Raw genomic sequence first — 18,291 nt, forward strand, 5'->3', positions numbered from 1 at the left:
CATGTTAATTATGAAAAAACCATTGAACAAAGAAAAAATACAGGGCAGTCTACTATGACCCTTACAAATAATATGAAAAAATACACATTTCTCCAAAGAACGTATAATCAAAGTATATAGTTCAATGGTATACGTCTGCAGTTCTTTATGGTAAAGAGACCTGGGTTACAAAACAGAAGAAAAAACAAAGACTGACAGACATCAAAAACAAATGCTTGAGGAAAATAAATAAAATATCATGGACTGAAATGAAAACCAATCAGGAGATCAGAGAAGATTTCAATAATAATAAGAATCAGAGAAAAAAGTTACAGTGGTATGGACATGTGCCTACTAAATATTTTCCTAAAATTCTCCAAAACAGAAAATTAGAGTGAAAGATAATACCACAGAGAAGATCTTATACTCTATGTTTTCTATCCATTTGCTTCTAGGAAATGGATAGAAAACATTGAATATAAGTGGTCTGAACTCTTAGAGAAATTTAAATAACTTGGCTGTTGATAAATTGGACTGGAAAGCTATTGTTCATGGTAGCTTCTATCCACTTCAGGCAGATGAGGAGGAGGATGATATTCTCTTTCCAAGTTTGAGATGTGAACATTGAAATCTTAGAGGAAGATGATTTTACTGTGTATGTATATATTAGAAAATTACACTTTACAGATAATATTTAAATAAATAAATTTAAGTGATTACCAGAATTTTTTTTATGTTGTTCCCACCTACAAAAAGTTATATGCAAACCTATAGTACATTTTGTACCATTGGCAGGCTAAGAGTTTTTTTTTTATATGTTTATATATATATATATTTTTTTTTTTTGTATTTTTTATATAATCTGGAAATCCTGCTCTAGAGGCCAAACATGGCACTTTTCAAAGTCACTTCAGGCTTCCAATAAGCAGGGCATTGGTCACACACACTGGTGATGAAATTCATCTTACACCTGAAGACAATAACAAATGTCCATGCCCATAGCAGGATTCAACCCTGCAGCCTGTTTGTTGGAAAGCAGGTATGCTAACCAGCCATTTGGGGTGGAATAAAGACCGCTACAGAGTGAGACATGAAATTTGAGACAGAGAAGATTAAAAAAAAAAAAAAAAGAGGAGGAGAGGTATGTTTGCCATTTTTCTGGCATGGAATGTCACATCTGAAAATGGCAGAAGCAGTCATACTACCTTTGTGACAGAAGAAATTATGCAGTATATACTTCAAATACTTTGGCAGGCAGTTGTTGCCTATTTGGGCTTTTTTGAGAAATAGAAGGTCAGTTTCAGATTTCTGTTTAAGTAATTTGAATTGCAATATCAAATTGCATTCTAAATCTATGTTGATCAAAAGTCAAATTCACTTCAATATAATATTTAAAATGAGAAATAAAATAAGATACTTACAACATAATACATTTGACCAAGATCCCCACAAAGTTTGAGAGACAAAACATTATAATGATCACCTCTATATGGTATAATAATTTGGGTGCCATTTTTACCTTTAAAAAAATTAAATTAAGTCTTTGAAGAAAAATTTTACAAACATATCCATATATTATATGCTTATTATTATACACTTTAAGTGAGTCACAAAACTCGGTGCAGAAGGTCTGCTCTAATTATCACTGTTAGTTATTGAGTACCATTTTTTTAAAGGACAACATCTAGATGAAGGCAATATTTCCTAGTATGAAGGTTAGGTCAAATTGGTGGTTATAGCAATATCATCTGCAAAAAGTTAAAATCACTCAGTCTTTGCACTCCCCATACCTCTCTAACACAAAACTATGATTAGCAAATAAACTGTTATTAATAAAAACTGAAACTACTTTGAAATTAACCTAAAATGCAAGATAAAAAAAATGCATGCAACAAAAATCTAATTACATAACTGCACTTTTAAAACTCCTACAGATGATTCAGTTTGCCATTGCACATCCAGTCTATTAAATATTCTTAGTTTTTCAATTTTGTCAATCTTTGCTTATGTCACAACTATACACTTATAACTGTTACTGCTGCATATTTGACTGAGTCAAATACATTGGCGCATACATGCATTTTCTTAGACTTAAAACTATATAAAACTTAGACTTGATCTACATCTAAATAACTGTAATGACTAAGTTTATTTCTTAGAATCTAAATATATATAGTCTGGCTATTTGCCAACTTTATATGATGATAATAACAAAAAGGTGAAACTATGAAATTAAGAAGAAACCCAGAAAACAACTCATTTTCAATGAAGAACCCAAGGAACAAATAAAATTTGCAAAGAGATAGTAGAATAAATAAAGCTAATATTATGAGGAGCCAGATGAATAAATTTATATGGACCAAGAGGATTTATGAAGTAGAACAAGCAGGATTCTGTAAAGGCTTTGACACAACTGATCATATTCATGCAGTAAAACATATAACAGAAAAAACAGAAGAAAACCAATTGCCTCTCTGTTTAGCCTTTATTGATTATGAAAAAGCATTTAATTTCATCAAAACTAATGCAACAATCAAAGCACTCCAGAATCAGGAAGTTCCTGGAGAATATCCCACACTGCAACAGCAATAATCCAACTTCACACAAGTAGCAATAAAATATCAATTGAAAGAGGTGTCTGACAAGGAGACTCTCTATAACCCAAAATCTTTACAGCAGTCCTTCAAGAAAATTTTAATAATATAAACTGGACAAACCTTGTAAAAAATTAATAACAGAAGTTGGAAGGTTATTTTCCACTTGGCTAGACTATAATAAATTTAGTTTGATCCTTTATCCAAGTGTAAGCAAACAAAGCTTGCGCCTGAATATTCAGGACTGAGGCAACTCGTGGTAAAGGTGGACCAAGCTCTCATCACTCCTTGTCCCACTATCTCCCATATTGCAAAGCACATCTCCTTGTAGAACATGTATAATACTATGCATTAAGGGAAGGGCCACTACCCAGATCGGTTTCGACTCTTATTGAGGTCTCGTCAGTGGGAGCCAGACCCAGAAGAGGTGATACTAAGGCAGAAGCAATGGAGAGGTCATATTTACTTATATGAGTTGCCAAAAGGTGTTACCACCTTATTATTAAATTACTCTGAATTTAGAGAAAGATGTTGGAAGTTTATTTTGCACTTGGTTAGAATATATAATAAATTTAGTTTAGTCCTTTATCCACGTGTAAGCAAACAAAGTTTGTGCCTGAAGTATCTTCAGGACTGAGATAAGAATGACTCAGTCCTGAAGATACTCAGTCCAAGCATTATACATGTCTGCAAGGAGATATGCTTTGTATTATGGGAGATACTGAGACAAGGAGTGATGAGAGCTTGGTCCACCTTTACCACGAGTTGCCTCAGTCCTGAAGATACTTCAGACACAAACTTTATTTGCTTACACTTGGATAAAGGATTAAACTAAATTTATTATAATAACAGAAACTTAACACACCTAAGATATGCAGATGATATCATAATTTTTGCAAACATTCCAGAAGACCTTAATATAATGATAGAAGACTTGCCTGGAGTGCATTCAGAAAGTTGAAAAGCATTTTTCAAAACAGTGATGTCCCATTCTGTTTAAAAAGGAAGACATTTAACCAGTGTATACTTCCAGTCATCACATATGGTTGTGAAACTTAGTCGCTAACAAAATCACTGGCAAATAAAATAACAAGAACTTAAAGAAAAATGGAGAGGTTGATGATAGGCATCACATTAAAAGAGAAGAAACGAAACACTTGGATAAGAAGTCAGACTCACATCACTGACATCATTCTTCACCATAAGCAACTAAAATGGAAATGGGCCAGAAATCTATCCAGAAGAGAAGATGAGTAATGGACCACCATACTAACAAACTGGATTCCAAAAGAAAGAAAACGAGGCCAAGGACGTCCTAAAAGAAGGTGGAGTGATGAATTGTCGAATTTTGTAGGGGAAAATTGGTCAACCATTGCCAATAACAGAGAAAGGTGAAAAGAACTGGAGGAGGCCTTTGTCCAGCAGTGGAGAAAATGGCTGAAAAGAAGAAGAAGGGGATTGTATGAATTAACAAAAAAAAAATTTTCTGAGAAAAGTTCCACCACAAAAGGATATCTTCCTTACTTGGAGGAAATGCCAACTACACCTCAAGGTAATGTAATATGTGTTATTTGTTACCTAGAAAAGCACCACATTGCTCACTGAATTTTTCATTCTTTAAGAGATACTTGGGCCATGAGAAATTTTTTAATTAACAGGAAAAACACACCTCTTACCTTGTAAGTAAATATTATTACTTACAAGGAGTAAGTAATATTTATGCCTAAATATTACATGCCATCATCAGTGGCAAGGATAATTAATCACAAGGTAAAAAGTGAACAAGGGCTGATTTGCATTGTTCTGTGATGTTATACCATTAAGTTGTTCTCTGTATGGTATCACTGAGAAAACATTGTATTTATTAATTTTTTTTATTTTGTATCCAAACACAAGTAGTACAGTAGTAAGTAAGTGGTACAACATGATTTATAAAAAATTAGGATACTTTACAATGAGATCAGCTTAAATTGGTAGGTGAATTATACAGGGAATAATAATTAAATATGAAAAAAAAAAAGGAAGCTATAAATAACTTATATATAATAAACATGTTCAGATGTTCCTCCAGTATCTTGTGCAATCAACTGCTCTTTCTGTGCAAGATATAAGGTCCTCTTTTGCACAAGGCGATGGAAGAAAGGGACCAGAAAGAAGGTGTTTCATGGACTGGGTTGTCCCACACTCACAATTGTCTGGGCCAGTGAGGTAGCCCCATTTGATGAGGTTTTGTTTGCAGCGTCCTGTCGTCCAGAGTCTGTTTAGGCTTTTCCAAGTATTCCAGTCCAAGTGGGCACCACGTGGAAGATGTTCGGCTTTTGGAATACCAATATTATTTTCAGGATAAAGTGCAAGCCATTGTTGAAGTCTTGTCTCTGGGAGGTTCAACAGATGTCAGGAAGCTATGTCGGGATCTTAGTCTTTGGGGTACTGCAGTCTGGCCGAACAGTGGGTGGTGTTCATCATTCATTTGTTTGCTTCTTTCATCAGCTGAGAATGCAGATCTTCGAATTGAAGGGGGTGCAATACCAGCCAAAGTATACAGGTCTTTTAGTGGTGTTGGTTTCAGGCATCCTGTAATTAAGCAGCAGCTTTCACTCAATGTTGGATCAAGTTTTTCAGTATGGCAGGATCTGGACCATACTGGGCAGGCATATTCAGCAGAATAGCAAAGGGCCAAGGCAGAAGATCTCAGTGTGCTAGGGTCTGCACACCATTTGGAGGAGGTAAGCTTCCTTAGTATGTTGTTTCTTGCATTCACTTTTGCCTTTGTTTTTTCTATGTGGGTTTTATACGAGAGGGTGCGATCGAAAGTCACACCGAGGTAGGTTGGTTTCCAGGAATGTTCTATATTAGAGCCTTCCCCAGAAATCTGTAGCTTCCTGTTGGCTTCCTTATTGTTAAGGTGGAAAAAGCCAGTCTGGGTTTTCAAGGGGTTTGGTTTTAGTTGATTGCTGGTATAGTACGTGGTTAGACTATTTAAGGCAAGTGATAGAGTAGTTTCAATGGACTTGAAATTTTTTGACTGAGTAGCTATGGCAAGGTCATCAGCATAGATAAAATTTCTAGTTCCTGGAAAGATGGGGAGATCATTGACGTAGATGTTGAAAAGTAATGGTGATAACACACTTCCCTGGGAGAGGCCATTTATTTGGTGGTGGCAGTGGCTCTTCCTACCCACAAGGTCCACGTAAAAGCATCTGTTTTCCAAGAGTGATTGGATCAGGAGGACAAGGCGATAGTCTCCAGTTATTCTGTATATTTTATTTCTGAGTGTGAGATGGTTTATGGCATCGTATGCTGCAGTTAGGTGTACAAAGACTACTCCTGTGGCTAGTTTTTGCTCATAACCATTTTCTATATATTGAGTGAGGTTGAGAATTTGTGATGGGCAGGATTTGCCTGGTCTAAAGCCAGCCTGCTCAGCAAGAAGATGGGGTTCGATTAGGGGTTGTAGCCTATTCAGAATTAATCGTTCATAGAGTTTAAAGAGGTTGCTGAGTAGTGATATAGGTAATTTTTTGCTTCGGTTGGAGTTTTCCCTGGTTTCAGAAAGGTCACCACTTTGGCATGCCTCCAAATAATTGGTATCCTTAGGGTTCTGAGGCAAGTGTTGTATAGGTTTAATAACCATTCTTTAGTCCTGGTTCCAAAATGTTTAATCTGTTCATTACAGACATCATCAAGGCCTGCAGATTTTCTAGGTTTTAATAGGTTTATGGCAGCGTTGAGTTCAGTGATGTTGAAATCTGAGTTAATCATATTTTGTTCCTCACTTGGGGTTCTAAGTATCTTATTTTTTGTGTGTTTTTTAGTGAATTTTCCATTCAGCAGCAGCTGGTGAGCAATCTGATTAGCTGTTACCTGCGGATGCTCATATGGCTTAGTGAAACCCTTCCTAATTTTGTTGATAAAGTTCCATGCCTTTCTGCTACTATGGGTCATATCAAGGGCTTCTATTTCTTTTTTCCATGAGGAACGCCTTTCCTCTGCCATCTTGGAGCATAATTTTTCTCCTGCTTGGATAGTCTCTTCTGAGAAGGGGTTGGTGTTGTAAAGTTGTAAGTAATCAGCATACTGGGATTGTATGTCACTGGAAAGGCCTGGAATGCAGTTTTTGCGGCATCCTCAGGGGATGTGTTTGGTAGAGATTTTCCTCAGTATTTTTATGAATTCTGGATATTCTTGAGGGTTTGGAGGGACTTCTATGGAGCGGTCAAGATCTTCCATGAAACCCTTCCAATTAGCTTTTTGGAAATTAAATCGTCATCTGTAAGGGACGGTGTTAGGCATAATTGCTGGGTTGAATTGAAGCATTATAGGTCTATGTTGAGTATGTGGAATCGGATTTAAAACTTTTTTAACACAGATGTTGGATATTTTTGAGCTAACAAATATGAGGTCAGGGTTATAGCCGCGCTTCCATCTGCCGCTGTTGAAAGATGCAGGGAGTTTGGGATTATGTATCAGGTTTAAAGAAAGGTTTTCAGCCCATTTTTCAACAAGTTCTCCATCTTCGTTGGACTTTATGTAGCCCCTGTTAACACGATGGCTGTTAAAGTCACCTAATGCAACATTAGTCATGTATGCATTATTATTGAGGAGGATGTCAGGGAAGGAGAAAGTCTCTTCTGGTGGTTTATAGACTGAGGTGATTGAGATATTTTTAAATGTGATCGTAATAATATCAATGTTTCTGTTGTTCGTTGAGTCAATGGACGATGGGATCAAGTTCTCTTTTGTAAATACTGCACTGCCATATTTATCGTGGGGTATTTCGCTGATGAGTTTCATGACATGGATGTAAGGTCTTGCAGCACCTTCTCCTCTGTGAGTTTCTTGCAGGCAGAGCACATCGCAGTCATTATCTCTGCAAATATTTGCAATGAGATCTTGCTTGACACTGGAGAAACCTTCAATATTAAATGATATTATTTTTAGGCTTGGCCCCAGGTAGGATCCTTTAGGGCAGAAATTTGGGAACATTTTAGTTCGATCGCTTGCATTTGGTTGATAGCAGCTTTAGCTTCCCCTAATGGGTACTAACAGGGTGCAGGAATGAGAACCTAACTGCTGCGCACCCCCTAATTTATTAATTATTCGTTAAATGTATTTTTTTAAAAAAAACTTTGGTGATGTGTGATTAGAATAAGACTTTTCCATATCTCAGATAGAGAGGCAGTCATTCCAATTTAAGTTTGGATAGTGAAGTAAAGCCTCAGCACTTCCTTTAAACAAATGTTTAAATTTATACCAACAATGATGAAGTAAGCATGATTCAGACCATAGGATATTGTGGTGTGTATCTATTCCATACTGTACCAAACTAGATTTCTAAGATTTACTTGTTGCTAAAATAAGACCAATGTCCTTCTATTCTCTTTCCTACTAAGCATCCAGTTTGTCTGAAGAAAGAACGATTACTGTCACAAGGAACTTGCTAGACCCAAGGGAGAGCTAGGAGACCATTAATCTTTGAAAACCATGCTGATAATTTGTTGATAAAGAAGAAAGGTAGTCACTAAATTGTATTTCTTAAGAAATGGGTTGTGAGATGCCAGAAATGTAAATGACTGGAACTCAACGTACTGTTTACTTATTTGAGCTAGAATTATAGGAATTAAAAAGCTGTTGTATGGTCCTTTCTGAGAAGTCACTGAGCTTCATATATCATTTAATGTTTAAGAGTTCTTGCTGTAATTGTTCAGGAGTAGAACATATAGTGTGAGCAAGTCATACTAAAGTTTTTATAATTCCAGTCTTCTGCGAGGGAGAGCCAATTGCTGTTGAATGTAGCATCCAGTGAAAGTAGGCATTAAAGTAATTACTTCACTTGATGGTGAGCAGAGGAGCAGAACATCTTAAACTGATAATTTGTTATCTTTTTCTATTTCCATAGTAAATTTAATTTGTGGATATAGATTATTTATATTGGATAAAAAAAGTAGGCAATGTTTCTTCGTTATGGGGCTAGATCACAAAAACGTCATGCATATAACGAAGCCAAAATGAAGGCTGAGAGTGTATGGACAAGAAAAAGGATGTCGTCCAAATGTTATAAATAAAAGTTAGCAAGATGCAATGTTTGGTCTCTAGGGTAATGTAGTTTCTGTACCCCTTCTCCCCTCCTTTTCTTCTCAAATGCATCTGAGAAGAAAGGACATGTCAAATTACAATGTAGAGTTCTAGACTCTTCCCAATTCAAGAATACACAAGTGAAAATGGTTTTGCATGAACCATGCTGTGCAGGATGGCTGCTGCACAGTAGACAGGATCGAACATGATAGTAATTAATCCAGAGGCTTTCTGATCAGCTAGTGATAAATCCTGCTGCCAATTATTCTGCTTTGTTCTTGGAAGAAGTCCAAATATGGTGATATGTAGGAGGAAATATCAAGACCACACATGGTCAGGAGATTGGAGATTTCCTCTATATGAAGTGTATGTTTGCAAGTCTCACTTCCCACTACATGGCAAGATTATTTATATCTTCTTCCCACATGTAATGGATAACTTAATGGACTAATGTACAATGAATATGACTATGCAAAAACTTCAATTCCCTTGTCCCCCCTCCCCATTTGATCTGCTTTGTCTCAAAATTTCCTAACCAAAGTATGCAGCATTCATTTGTTCTACATTTACTCTACACATTCTGATAATCACTCTGACTTCTTTGAATGTCTATCTCTAAACTCACTGTCTGCAGTCAAAACACCCAAACAGCGAAGTCATCTTCCATTGGTACTTCGATATCACAACTTAACATGGCTTTCAATCACTGGTTTCAATGAACAAGTAGACACGGATGGGGATGCCAAGGTAAATATTGAATATTATTTTATCTTGTCTTTCATCCTGAACATTTAAACACTTGTTCAAAGGATTGCAATGGTAAATATACTGTCAGGCCTAATACGTCAACTGATGCAAAGCCAGAATCAAATCTAGGATATGTAAAACAATAAGAGTGTGCCTCAAAGAGCACACAGCTCTAGATCTTAAGCTAAGTTACAAATGAATTTTCTTTCTCAGCTGCATCATACATATATTTGCTTATTTGTATAATGAATAAAACCGTCATCATTGCATTCCTGGATAGAAAACCTCATGAAGTGTATAAAGTACTATAAAGTACTACATGATTAAGTTTCAATTATTACTAGCTTAATAACAATTTATTCCAAATTAATCAGCTCTTTCTCAGGTGTCAAATATGGATCCCATTTGACAACTTGATTTTCTTCTAGGTTTCATCTCGACAAAAAAACTATTTTTCTAGTCTTCCCTCTCCCCATCAGTTTAAGTGACCACACTAATACTACTTTAGATTACCTTCACTCAAACATTCCTGAATGCTAACAATGTCATGTAAAACTTTTGTTTAAGTTCTAAAATTCTAAAAAGTGCCATCTAAAGAAAGTCAATGCCCTACCTAAAAATAAAATATATATATTTATTTATTAAGAGAGACCTCCAGGGAGTCAGGGGCTCATCAAGGGAGGCGACATAACTACATGCATGAGCTATCATACTTATTCTTGAATTCATTCACACTGCTTGCATTCACAACATCCAATGGCAATCCATTCCAATCACGCACCACTCTATGAGAGAAAAATCTAACCCTCATCCCCATCTTAACATCATTCATCCTCAGCTTCCAAGGATGTCCTCTTGTCCTTTCCCCACCCTCCATAAACTGAAATCCTGTATGATCCTTTCAGAAGTTTATCAGTCTCAATCATATAACCCCCTCTTTCTCCTGTTTTCCTAGTGTCTGCAGTCTACAAATTCTCAATCTGTCTTCATAATCAGTATTCCATAAACCTTATATCATTTTTAACACTCTCTTTTGCACTCTTCTCCAATATATCAGAATCACAACAGAAACCAGGAGATCAGACCTGTGTACAATAATCCAAGTGAGGTCTTATCAAGACCTTGTAAAGAGTCAAAATTACATCCTTATCTTTATATGTGAACATTTGTTTCAGCATTGCAATTATCTTTTGAGTTGTGTTTGCAATCATTGCTGCATGGCCCCTGAATTTCAACTTCCTATCTACACATTCTGCTTGAAGAAAGTCATCACTTTCTTCAAGCATAATCATACCAATATAATACGACATTGGATATCTAATAATGCCAAAGTGAATGACTTGACATTTACTCACATTGTACTGACATCCATTTTCCCATGAATTTTCCATTTTCCTATTCAAATCATTTTGCAAGTACTGCTTATCAGCAGCAGCATTCCTGATTACCCTACCTATCTTTGCATCATCAACAAATAGCTGTATGTCGCTTGTCAAACCCTTCCCAATATTTTGAACGTTGTGATACACCACTAGTTACCTTAAATCTTGCAGACTCACATCTCTCGTATGCCTCTTTTTGATATCTATCAGTCAACCATCCTCTTATCTACGCTAATATTCTATAACTCAAACCCATATTCCCCAACTTGTGCAACAGTCTACCATGCTGTATTCTGTCATAAGCATTAGCAAAATCCAAAAGTATCATGATGTATCCATTCCCCTTGTCTAGTTTAATGGTAACATTGTTATAGAATGTGAGAAAGTTGCTAAAACATGACCTTCCCTTAGTAAACTCATGTTGCTCATTGCAAAGTAGAGATTCACCGTCAACTCATTTCTGAATATGAGCCCTAAACAATTCTTCCAAAATCTTCACCACCACTCCTGAGATACTAATTGGTCAATACTTGGATATACTGGTCTTTGCACCACAGTTCTAGAATAGAATTACCATACATTCTTTCCATTCCTGCGAATCTTCCCTGTTCTGAGACTCATATTAAATAGCCTAGTCAAAGGAATAGAAAGCTCAGATGAACGCTCTTTTAGCACAGATGCCGATATCCCATCAGTTTGTGCAGCAACTCTAATACCTCATCCTCATACACCTGAGTGTATTCATCCAGTGAAGAGGTAGCAGTGAGCTCAATGTTGCATACTCCAGGCTGATAGTTTTTAACAAAATGGGCACTCATTAGTTGAACAACCTCTTCTGCATCTATAACCCTCATGCCATCTGCATTTAGAAGTTATTCTTCCTTATTCATTCTTTCTTTTACTTGCAGCATATCAATAGAATTCTTGTGGGTTGTCTTTAGCATGCAGAGGCAGTTTCTTTTCATACTCAAACTTTGCTTTCCATACAACAGTTGTGACTATTCTAGCCTGCTGCTTATAATTTTCATAATGCACATCATCCTTATGCACACAGTATTCCTTCCTCATCATCCTTTTCTTACGAATCTCTTGCTTAATAAGATTACACATCCATTTGACTCCTAGCCCATATATTCTTCAAACTCTTAGGACACATTCTGATATCACCTCATTTAAGTATTGTTTAAATGCTTAAATGTACAACAACACAATAAATGCATATTTTTATTCTTCTCATGAGATTCTACTGCTACCCAATCAATATTTGGATAATTAAAGTCTCCCATTGTGATTACTCTTTTTGCACTCATCTTATCTATTTAGTGATGCATTTCTTCATCACTAGCAACCGATCCACCAGGTCTGTAGCAACACTTGACTACGGAATTGATCTAGTTAGATTCCACCTCACACCAGATGGCTTCAAACTCACTGCCACATGAAACACTGTTAGTAGTAGTACTACAATCATAGGTCTCAACTAACTGAATTCAAGTCATCCAATATCATTAGAAGCATGTCCCCTATTCTCCTCTCTATCCTTCCATAAAAATAGTGTATCCTTTACACTCGATAGAAGTAAGTATGTCTTATTCTGATAGCCAGATCTCAATATCACAATCTTAGATCCCAACATACTGACTATGGCAACAAACTCTATCACTTTGTTTCTGATACTCCTAGCATTCGTGTGCAGACATGATAATCTACCTGCATGTTCTTTTGTATACAGTCTGCCTGACATAGTTGGACTTCTTGCAGATCTCTATTCTTCGCCTCTAGTGCCTTATACATGTAGACATCTTTGCACAAGTTTGATGGGTCTGAACCAGACGAACACAAAGTCAAAATCATTGTCTCCTTGTCAACATTTCCAGGCCAAAGCTATTCACGTCATTAACACAGTTATATAACATTGTCACTCTTACACTCACATTCTCAACATTCTTTCCTTTATAATTTAGTTTTTTTGACAATCTGGGTTAGGTCTCATACCAGTTATTAGTTTTTCTAGACTCTTGATACCAAAAGCATTCAAATGTAGCCCACCCTTTCATACAAATCAAATCTTCCCTCAAACTCACTCTACACATCCAAAAACTTGCATCCATTCCTTCTATATATCCACACATACACAGGTGTCCAAAACCATTCAAACACATTCAAATTTTAGAATCATGAGCAAAGGGATCACATGTGTTAGCACTCAACAGGATAAAAAACAAAAAGCAGCAGTAGGCAAATTGTGTTTGAAGGAAGTTCTTTTCATGAAGGAATAAAGTTGCAAACTTGGATGTCTTGTAATGTCTCAAAGAAATCATCTAGATGATCATTTGGAGAAGAATTATTGGAAAGCTTGAAGAAAGCCACAGAATTACTGATATTGCCAGAGTTTGGAATCTCACATAGAAATGTATCCAGGATCTGGGGAGTGTTTCAAACCTTCAAACCAATGGAATGTGTTCCAGACGTTTGCTAAGGTTGCACTCACTCCACAGAGCATGAAGACATTTTTGATTATAACAGCAAAGCATAATCAATGCACCATGGTAAGTCAGCTACATCCAAGCAGAGATATGTGAATATCTTGAAAAACTGTGGCAAGACATCTGCAACAAGTAGGCCTATACACCTGAGGGCATGTAGTCTGCATCCCTTCATCCACAGCTCATTGTAGAACATGTTTTCAGTGGTGCTGCATAAAAATTGGACATGACACCAATAGGCTAATGCAAGGGTTCTCAACCTTTTCCAGTGGCATACCATTATATTTAATTCAGGATATTAGATGTACCAGTAAGCAAATTTATTCTGGAAGCACATGATTTGTTGGTCCCAGGCAAAATAAGCATTTCTCTACAATACTAGTGATTTATTTAGTTATTTATTATTTTATTCAGATATTTATTGGAGAAACAGATACTCTTTGAATCTATTCAATGGATTGTTCTGTAAAATGTGCAATTTTTTAAAATTAAAATAATAATGAGTGAATACATAAACAAATTTTGACAAACACATATTCCTGATAATGGTACTCCAGTTCTCAAATAAACTTGCAATCAGTACAAGCTATAAATGTAACATATTTTTAATTAGAGAACTCCCATTCTTGTTTCAGTGTGAAGGTTGTGCTTATTTAGCTAAACACAGTTTCTTAATGTCTGGTTTCAATCGACTTAATTCGAGTCTTAAATCGGATTCAACATTCAACTTATTCCAGTACTTATTTTTGATATAAATGAGAGAAGAAAACCCACATTCACAAAGGTAAGTAGTTGCAAACACCAACAGAAATTTTACAGCTTTTTCTGAAATCATTGGATATTCATTTCTTCTTGCCAACCAGAAGTCTGTTAAATCCATCCTCTTGATCGTTACCCTGAGACTTCCGTCGCAGGAGAGCTCGATCAGTTCATCTTTCTCAGAAGGAGTTATGTTTCTGGTAAGGTGTCATCAATGGAAAAAGGCTCTCTAATCCAAAATTCTGAAGCCATGTTTTCAGGGAAGTATTCCTTGAAATCTGTGATTAGACTCCCAAGATGTTTCTTTATATTCAGGGCCAGTTCACTATGAAGAAGAATTTCATTCTCAGTTAAGAAAGCATCCAACAATGGAAAGGAACATGTTTCCAGTATCGATTTCTTTAATGACGAAGCCAAGTTTTTCCTAAGAGTTGCAGTTTTATCCTGTACCAAGAATAAGGAAGTTTGCGTACCCTGCAAGCTCGTGTTCAGCTGGTTGCGGTGACAAAATAAATCTGCCAAGTAAGTCAACTGGGCAAGCCACAGTTCATCAGTGAAATAATTCAAGTCTGAGTCTGAGGATTTGTCAGAGAGAAAAATCTGCACTTCCGAACGAAGTTCAAGCAGGCGGCTCAATACACTTCCCCTCGACAGCCATCTAACTTCGGTGTGAAGTAAAAGAGAATCATGTTTGGCACCCATTTCATTGCACAAAATGGAAAATAGTCATGAATTCATAGCTCTGGACTTTAATGAAGTTAACAATTCTCACACTTTCATCCAAAACTGTCTTCAGAGAAACAGGCATATTTCTTGCGGCTAAAGCCTCGTGATGAATGCTACAATGCACATTTGCTTGTGGAGCTACTTCTTTAATTTCTGCAACAACACCACTGTGTTTCCCAACCACTGCACATGCTCCATCAGAACAAACACCAACACATTTATTCCATTCTAAATCATTCATTTTCATAAATTGGTCTAATTTTGAAAATATTTCATTTGGGGTTGTTCAAGCAGGCAGTGGTTCACAAAACAAGAACTCTTCCTTCACTGTTTTCTCATCTATAAATTTTATATACATAAGAAGATGGGCCATGCTGGTAATGTCAGTAGTTTCATCCAATTGTATGGAAAAATATTTACTAGTCTGAACTTTTTCTATTAACTGCTCCTTAACATTTGAAAACAAATCTGAAATTCTTTGTGAATGATAAGGTGTCACTGGATAATGGAATCATTTCAAGTTGTTTTGCTGCCTCGTCCCCAAAAATTATTCTAACCATATCTATAGCTGTTGGTAATATTAATGACTCTCTGGTCGTGTGAGGTTTTCCTGCCTTAGCTATTCTTAAACTGACTTCATAACATGCCTCCAGAGCCTTCGTGTTAAATCCTGAAAATGAGGATATTTGTTTTTTCCTTGCTGACATTATTTTTGTATATTATTATACAAACGTTTTTAACGATAATGTAAAATCTAATTGTTATTATTTAGTTGCATGAAATATTTTAAGTAGAACTGTTAAATATTTGTGCATACATTTGTAATTCTCAACTCATGTTGCGAGTAAAAAAATATGTTAATTTACCCTTTTATTTTATACTCTGTTTTCGTACCTCCCAGCAGTGGCTCACGTACCACCAGTGGTACGCGCACCATAGATTGAGAATCCCTGGGCTAATGTATTCTTATCAGATGAGAGTCATTTTAGTCTTACCTCCAATTCTAGACAACGCTTGATCTGGCATGAAAGTGGTACTGTTAACCATTGCAAGAATGCTCTTGAAAGGGATAGATATGGCAGTGCTGGAAAAAGAGACTATGACTGGTGAACAATATTGCAACGAAGTTCTTCAATGTCATATTATTATTATTATTATTCCAAGACCCCATGGAGTCAAAGACTCATCTAGGAGATCCTTTTGTCATGCATACAGCTCATCATACCACACCTTAAACACACTCAAATTATCTGCAGACACCACACTCAGGCAAGGCATTCCAATCATTCTCAACTCTGCATGCAAAAAACCTGCTTCTCACTCCTCTGCTCATACCCTCTTTATACAGCTTCCAGGGATGACCTCTGGTTCTCCCCGATCTCCCACCATTTGCCATAAAACCTCTCCAACATTGATACTATAACAACCCCTTACTAACTTGTCTCTATCATATCACCCTCTTCTTCCTACCCACTAGACTCTGTAAATTGTATCTTCTCAACCTTTCCTCATATTTGACATTCCAGAGATCAGAAACTACTTAGTAAGTTGCCTATGGACCCATTCCAACATCTCTTCATCCTTTTGAAAACCAGGTGACGAAATCTGTGCACAGTAGTCCTAATCAAAGCCTTATACATGGAACAAGAATCTCCTTACTTCAACAAGTCAGTGTCCTCCGCATTATTCCCAGAATTCTTTGTGTTGTCCTCACAATTTTGACAATGTGTCCCCTAAATTTCAGATCCTTATCTACTATCACCCCAAGATTCCTCCACTTCCAATAATATATCTCCACTAAGCATAAATTGTACATCCCATCCTTGTTTCTCAAATTTTAAAACTTGACATTTTGCAACATTGAACTCGCATCCCCATTTCTGTGCCCATTCACTCAATTTATTGAAGTCTTCTTGTAAGGCCACAACATCTCTACTCTTCATAGTTTATCCCAACTTTGCATCATTTGCAAACAACTGAATACTAGTGACTTTCCTCTTTCTGGATAGTGCTCCCTCATACACAACTTGCTGATACCTATCAGATAGCCAGTCTCTGATCCAATGCACTAATCTAATATCCAACCCAATCTGCTCTAGTTTGACTATCAACTTATCATGTGGTAATCTATCAAAAGCCTTTGCGAAATCTAAATATACTACTGCGTATCCCTCTCCTCTGTCTAAGGAAGCCATCACATTATTAGTAAGTAAGTAAACTACTAAAACATGACATCCCTTTAGCAAATCCATGCTGTCCACCAAAGAAAATACCATTATTGTCAACCCATGGATCCTAGTTCTCACCAGCTTCTTCAACAACTTAACCACAACACCTGACACACAGATAGGCTCATAATTTGATGCCCGAGTTCTATTACCTCCCTTATGAAGCGGCACAAACTTGCCCTCCTTTGGAACTTGACCCAATGTAAAAGACTCATTTTAAAAAAATATGTCAAGGCAGATGTCAACTCCTTGGCACATTCCTTCAGAATATGTGGTGATATATTATCAAGTTTGACAGCCTTATTAACATCAAGCTTGCTCAATTCCCCATACACCTCTTGCTCACTTACAGTCAGTCTCTCCTCCCCATGGTGTCGCATTCACAAGAATGAAAGACCTTCATGAACTGCTCATTAAGTATCTCCACTATATCTTCCACAACAGCTGTCTTTATACCATTTTTCCCAACCAATGTCATCCTTCCATAATCATTCCTTTTGTTTGCTGGCTACATATCGAAAGAACTCCGTAGGATTCATTTTGGCTTCATTAGCTAACTGCTGCTCATGCTTCGCTTTTGCTACCCTTACCAACCAAGTCACCCTCCTTGCCTGGTCTCTGTAATCCTCATGGAATTGCTTATTACCACTTCTCTTATGCTGCCTACATAATGCCTTTTTTCTCTGTATCACATGCTTAATCTCTTTATTCATCCATTTCACACCTACCTCATTTAACTTCTGATCCTTGGAATACATTTAGACATTGCTTCTACTAGATAGTTCTTGAATATCCCCTAAGCCGCATTGATCTCTTTTCCAGCTAACTCATTCCATACTACCCCTGCAAGCTGTCACCTGAGCTCTTCAAATCATCAGCCTTGTATAACTGGTAATTAGTTTACGGAATTAACAACGCAAATGAAGTATATTAATTAAAGGTAACTTTAATGAATCACTTCTATATTTCGACAACGTCACATTGCCATCTTCAGGAACATAAAGATATGGTATGTGCACTCAGGAACTAACACAAAGCAAACGAGGAAGAAAGCAAGAAACTAATATTGTTCCTAAAGTCCTAATGGTGCCCTCTTGCGGGCTAATTTGGTAGTCTTGGCAGTTGGGCTGAAGTTCTCATAATGAAAGTCTCCCAAATTTGGGGCAGTTTCATGCACCCAAATTTGTTGAGGTTAGGAACGTTTTTTAGAGCTGCTGAAGATTCTTTGAATAATCTTTCGTATTTAAACTTGCTGCGATGAATTATTTTTGTTTTCTTCCAACGAATTTTATGGTGGGTATCTAAGGCATGGTCT

The 18,291-nt window shown here is 36.6% G+C and overlaps 1 protein-coding gene across 2 annotated transcripts in view; it reads right to left on the minus strand.

Annotated features, from left to right (window-relative positions):
• The window catches only part of ND-39 (NADH:ubiquinone oxidoreductase subunit 39), a 287,270-nt gene that overhangs the window by 230,612 nt on the left and 38,367 nt on the right, over positions 1-18,291 (minus strand). For both annotated transcript variants that reach the window (XM_090414724.1, XM_090414725.1), the window contains exon 3: positions 1,401-1,498. In XM_090414724.1, coding sequence (XP_090270850.1) covers positions 1,401-1,498 — 98 coding nt within the window. The remainder of the gene's footprint in view (positions 1-1,400; positions 1,499-18,291) is intronic.

The sequence above is a fragment of the Typopeltis vanoorti genome, chromosome 25 (genome assembly GCF_054136105.1).
Source record: "Typopeltis vanoorti isolate ZY-2024b chromosome 25, IOZ_Tvanoo_1.0, whole genome shotgun sequence".
Taxonomy (NCBI): Eukaryota; Metazoa; Arthropoda; class Arachnida; order Uropygi; family Thelyphonidae; genus Typopeltis; species Typopeltis vanoorti.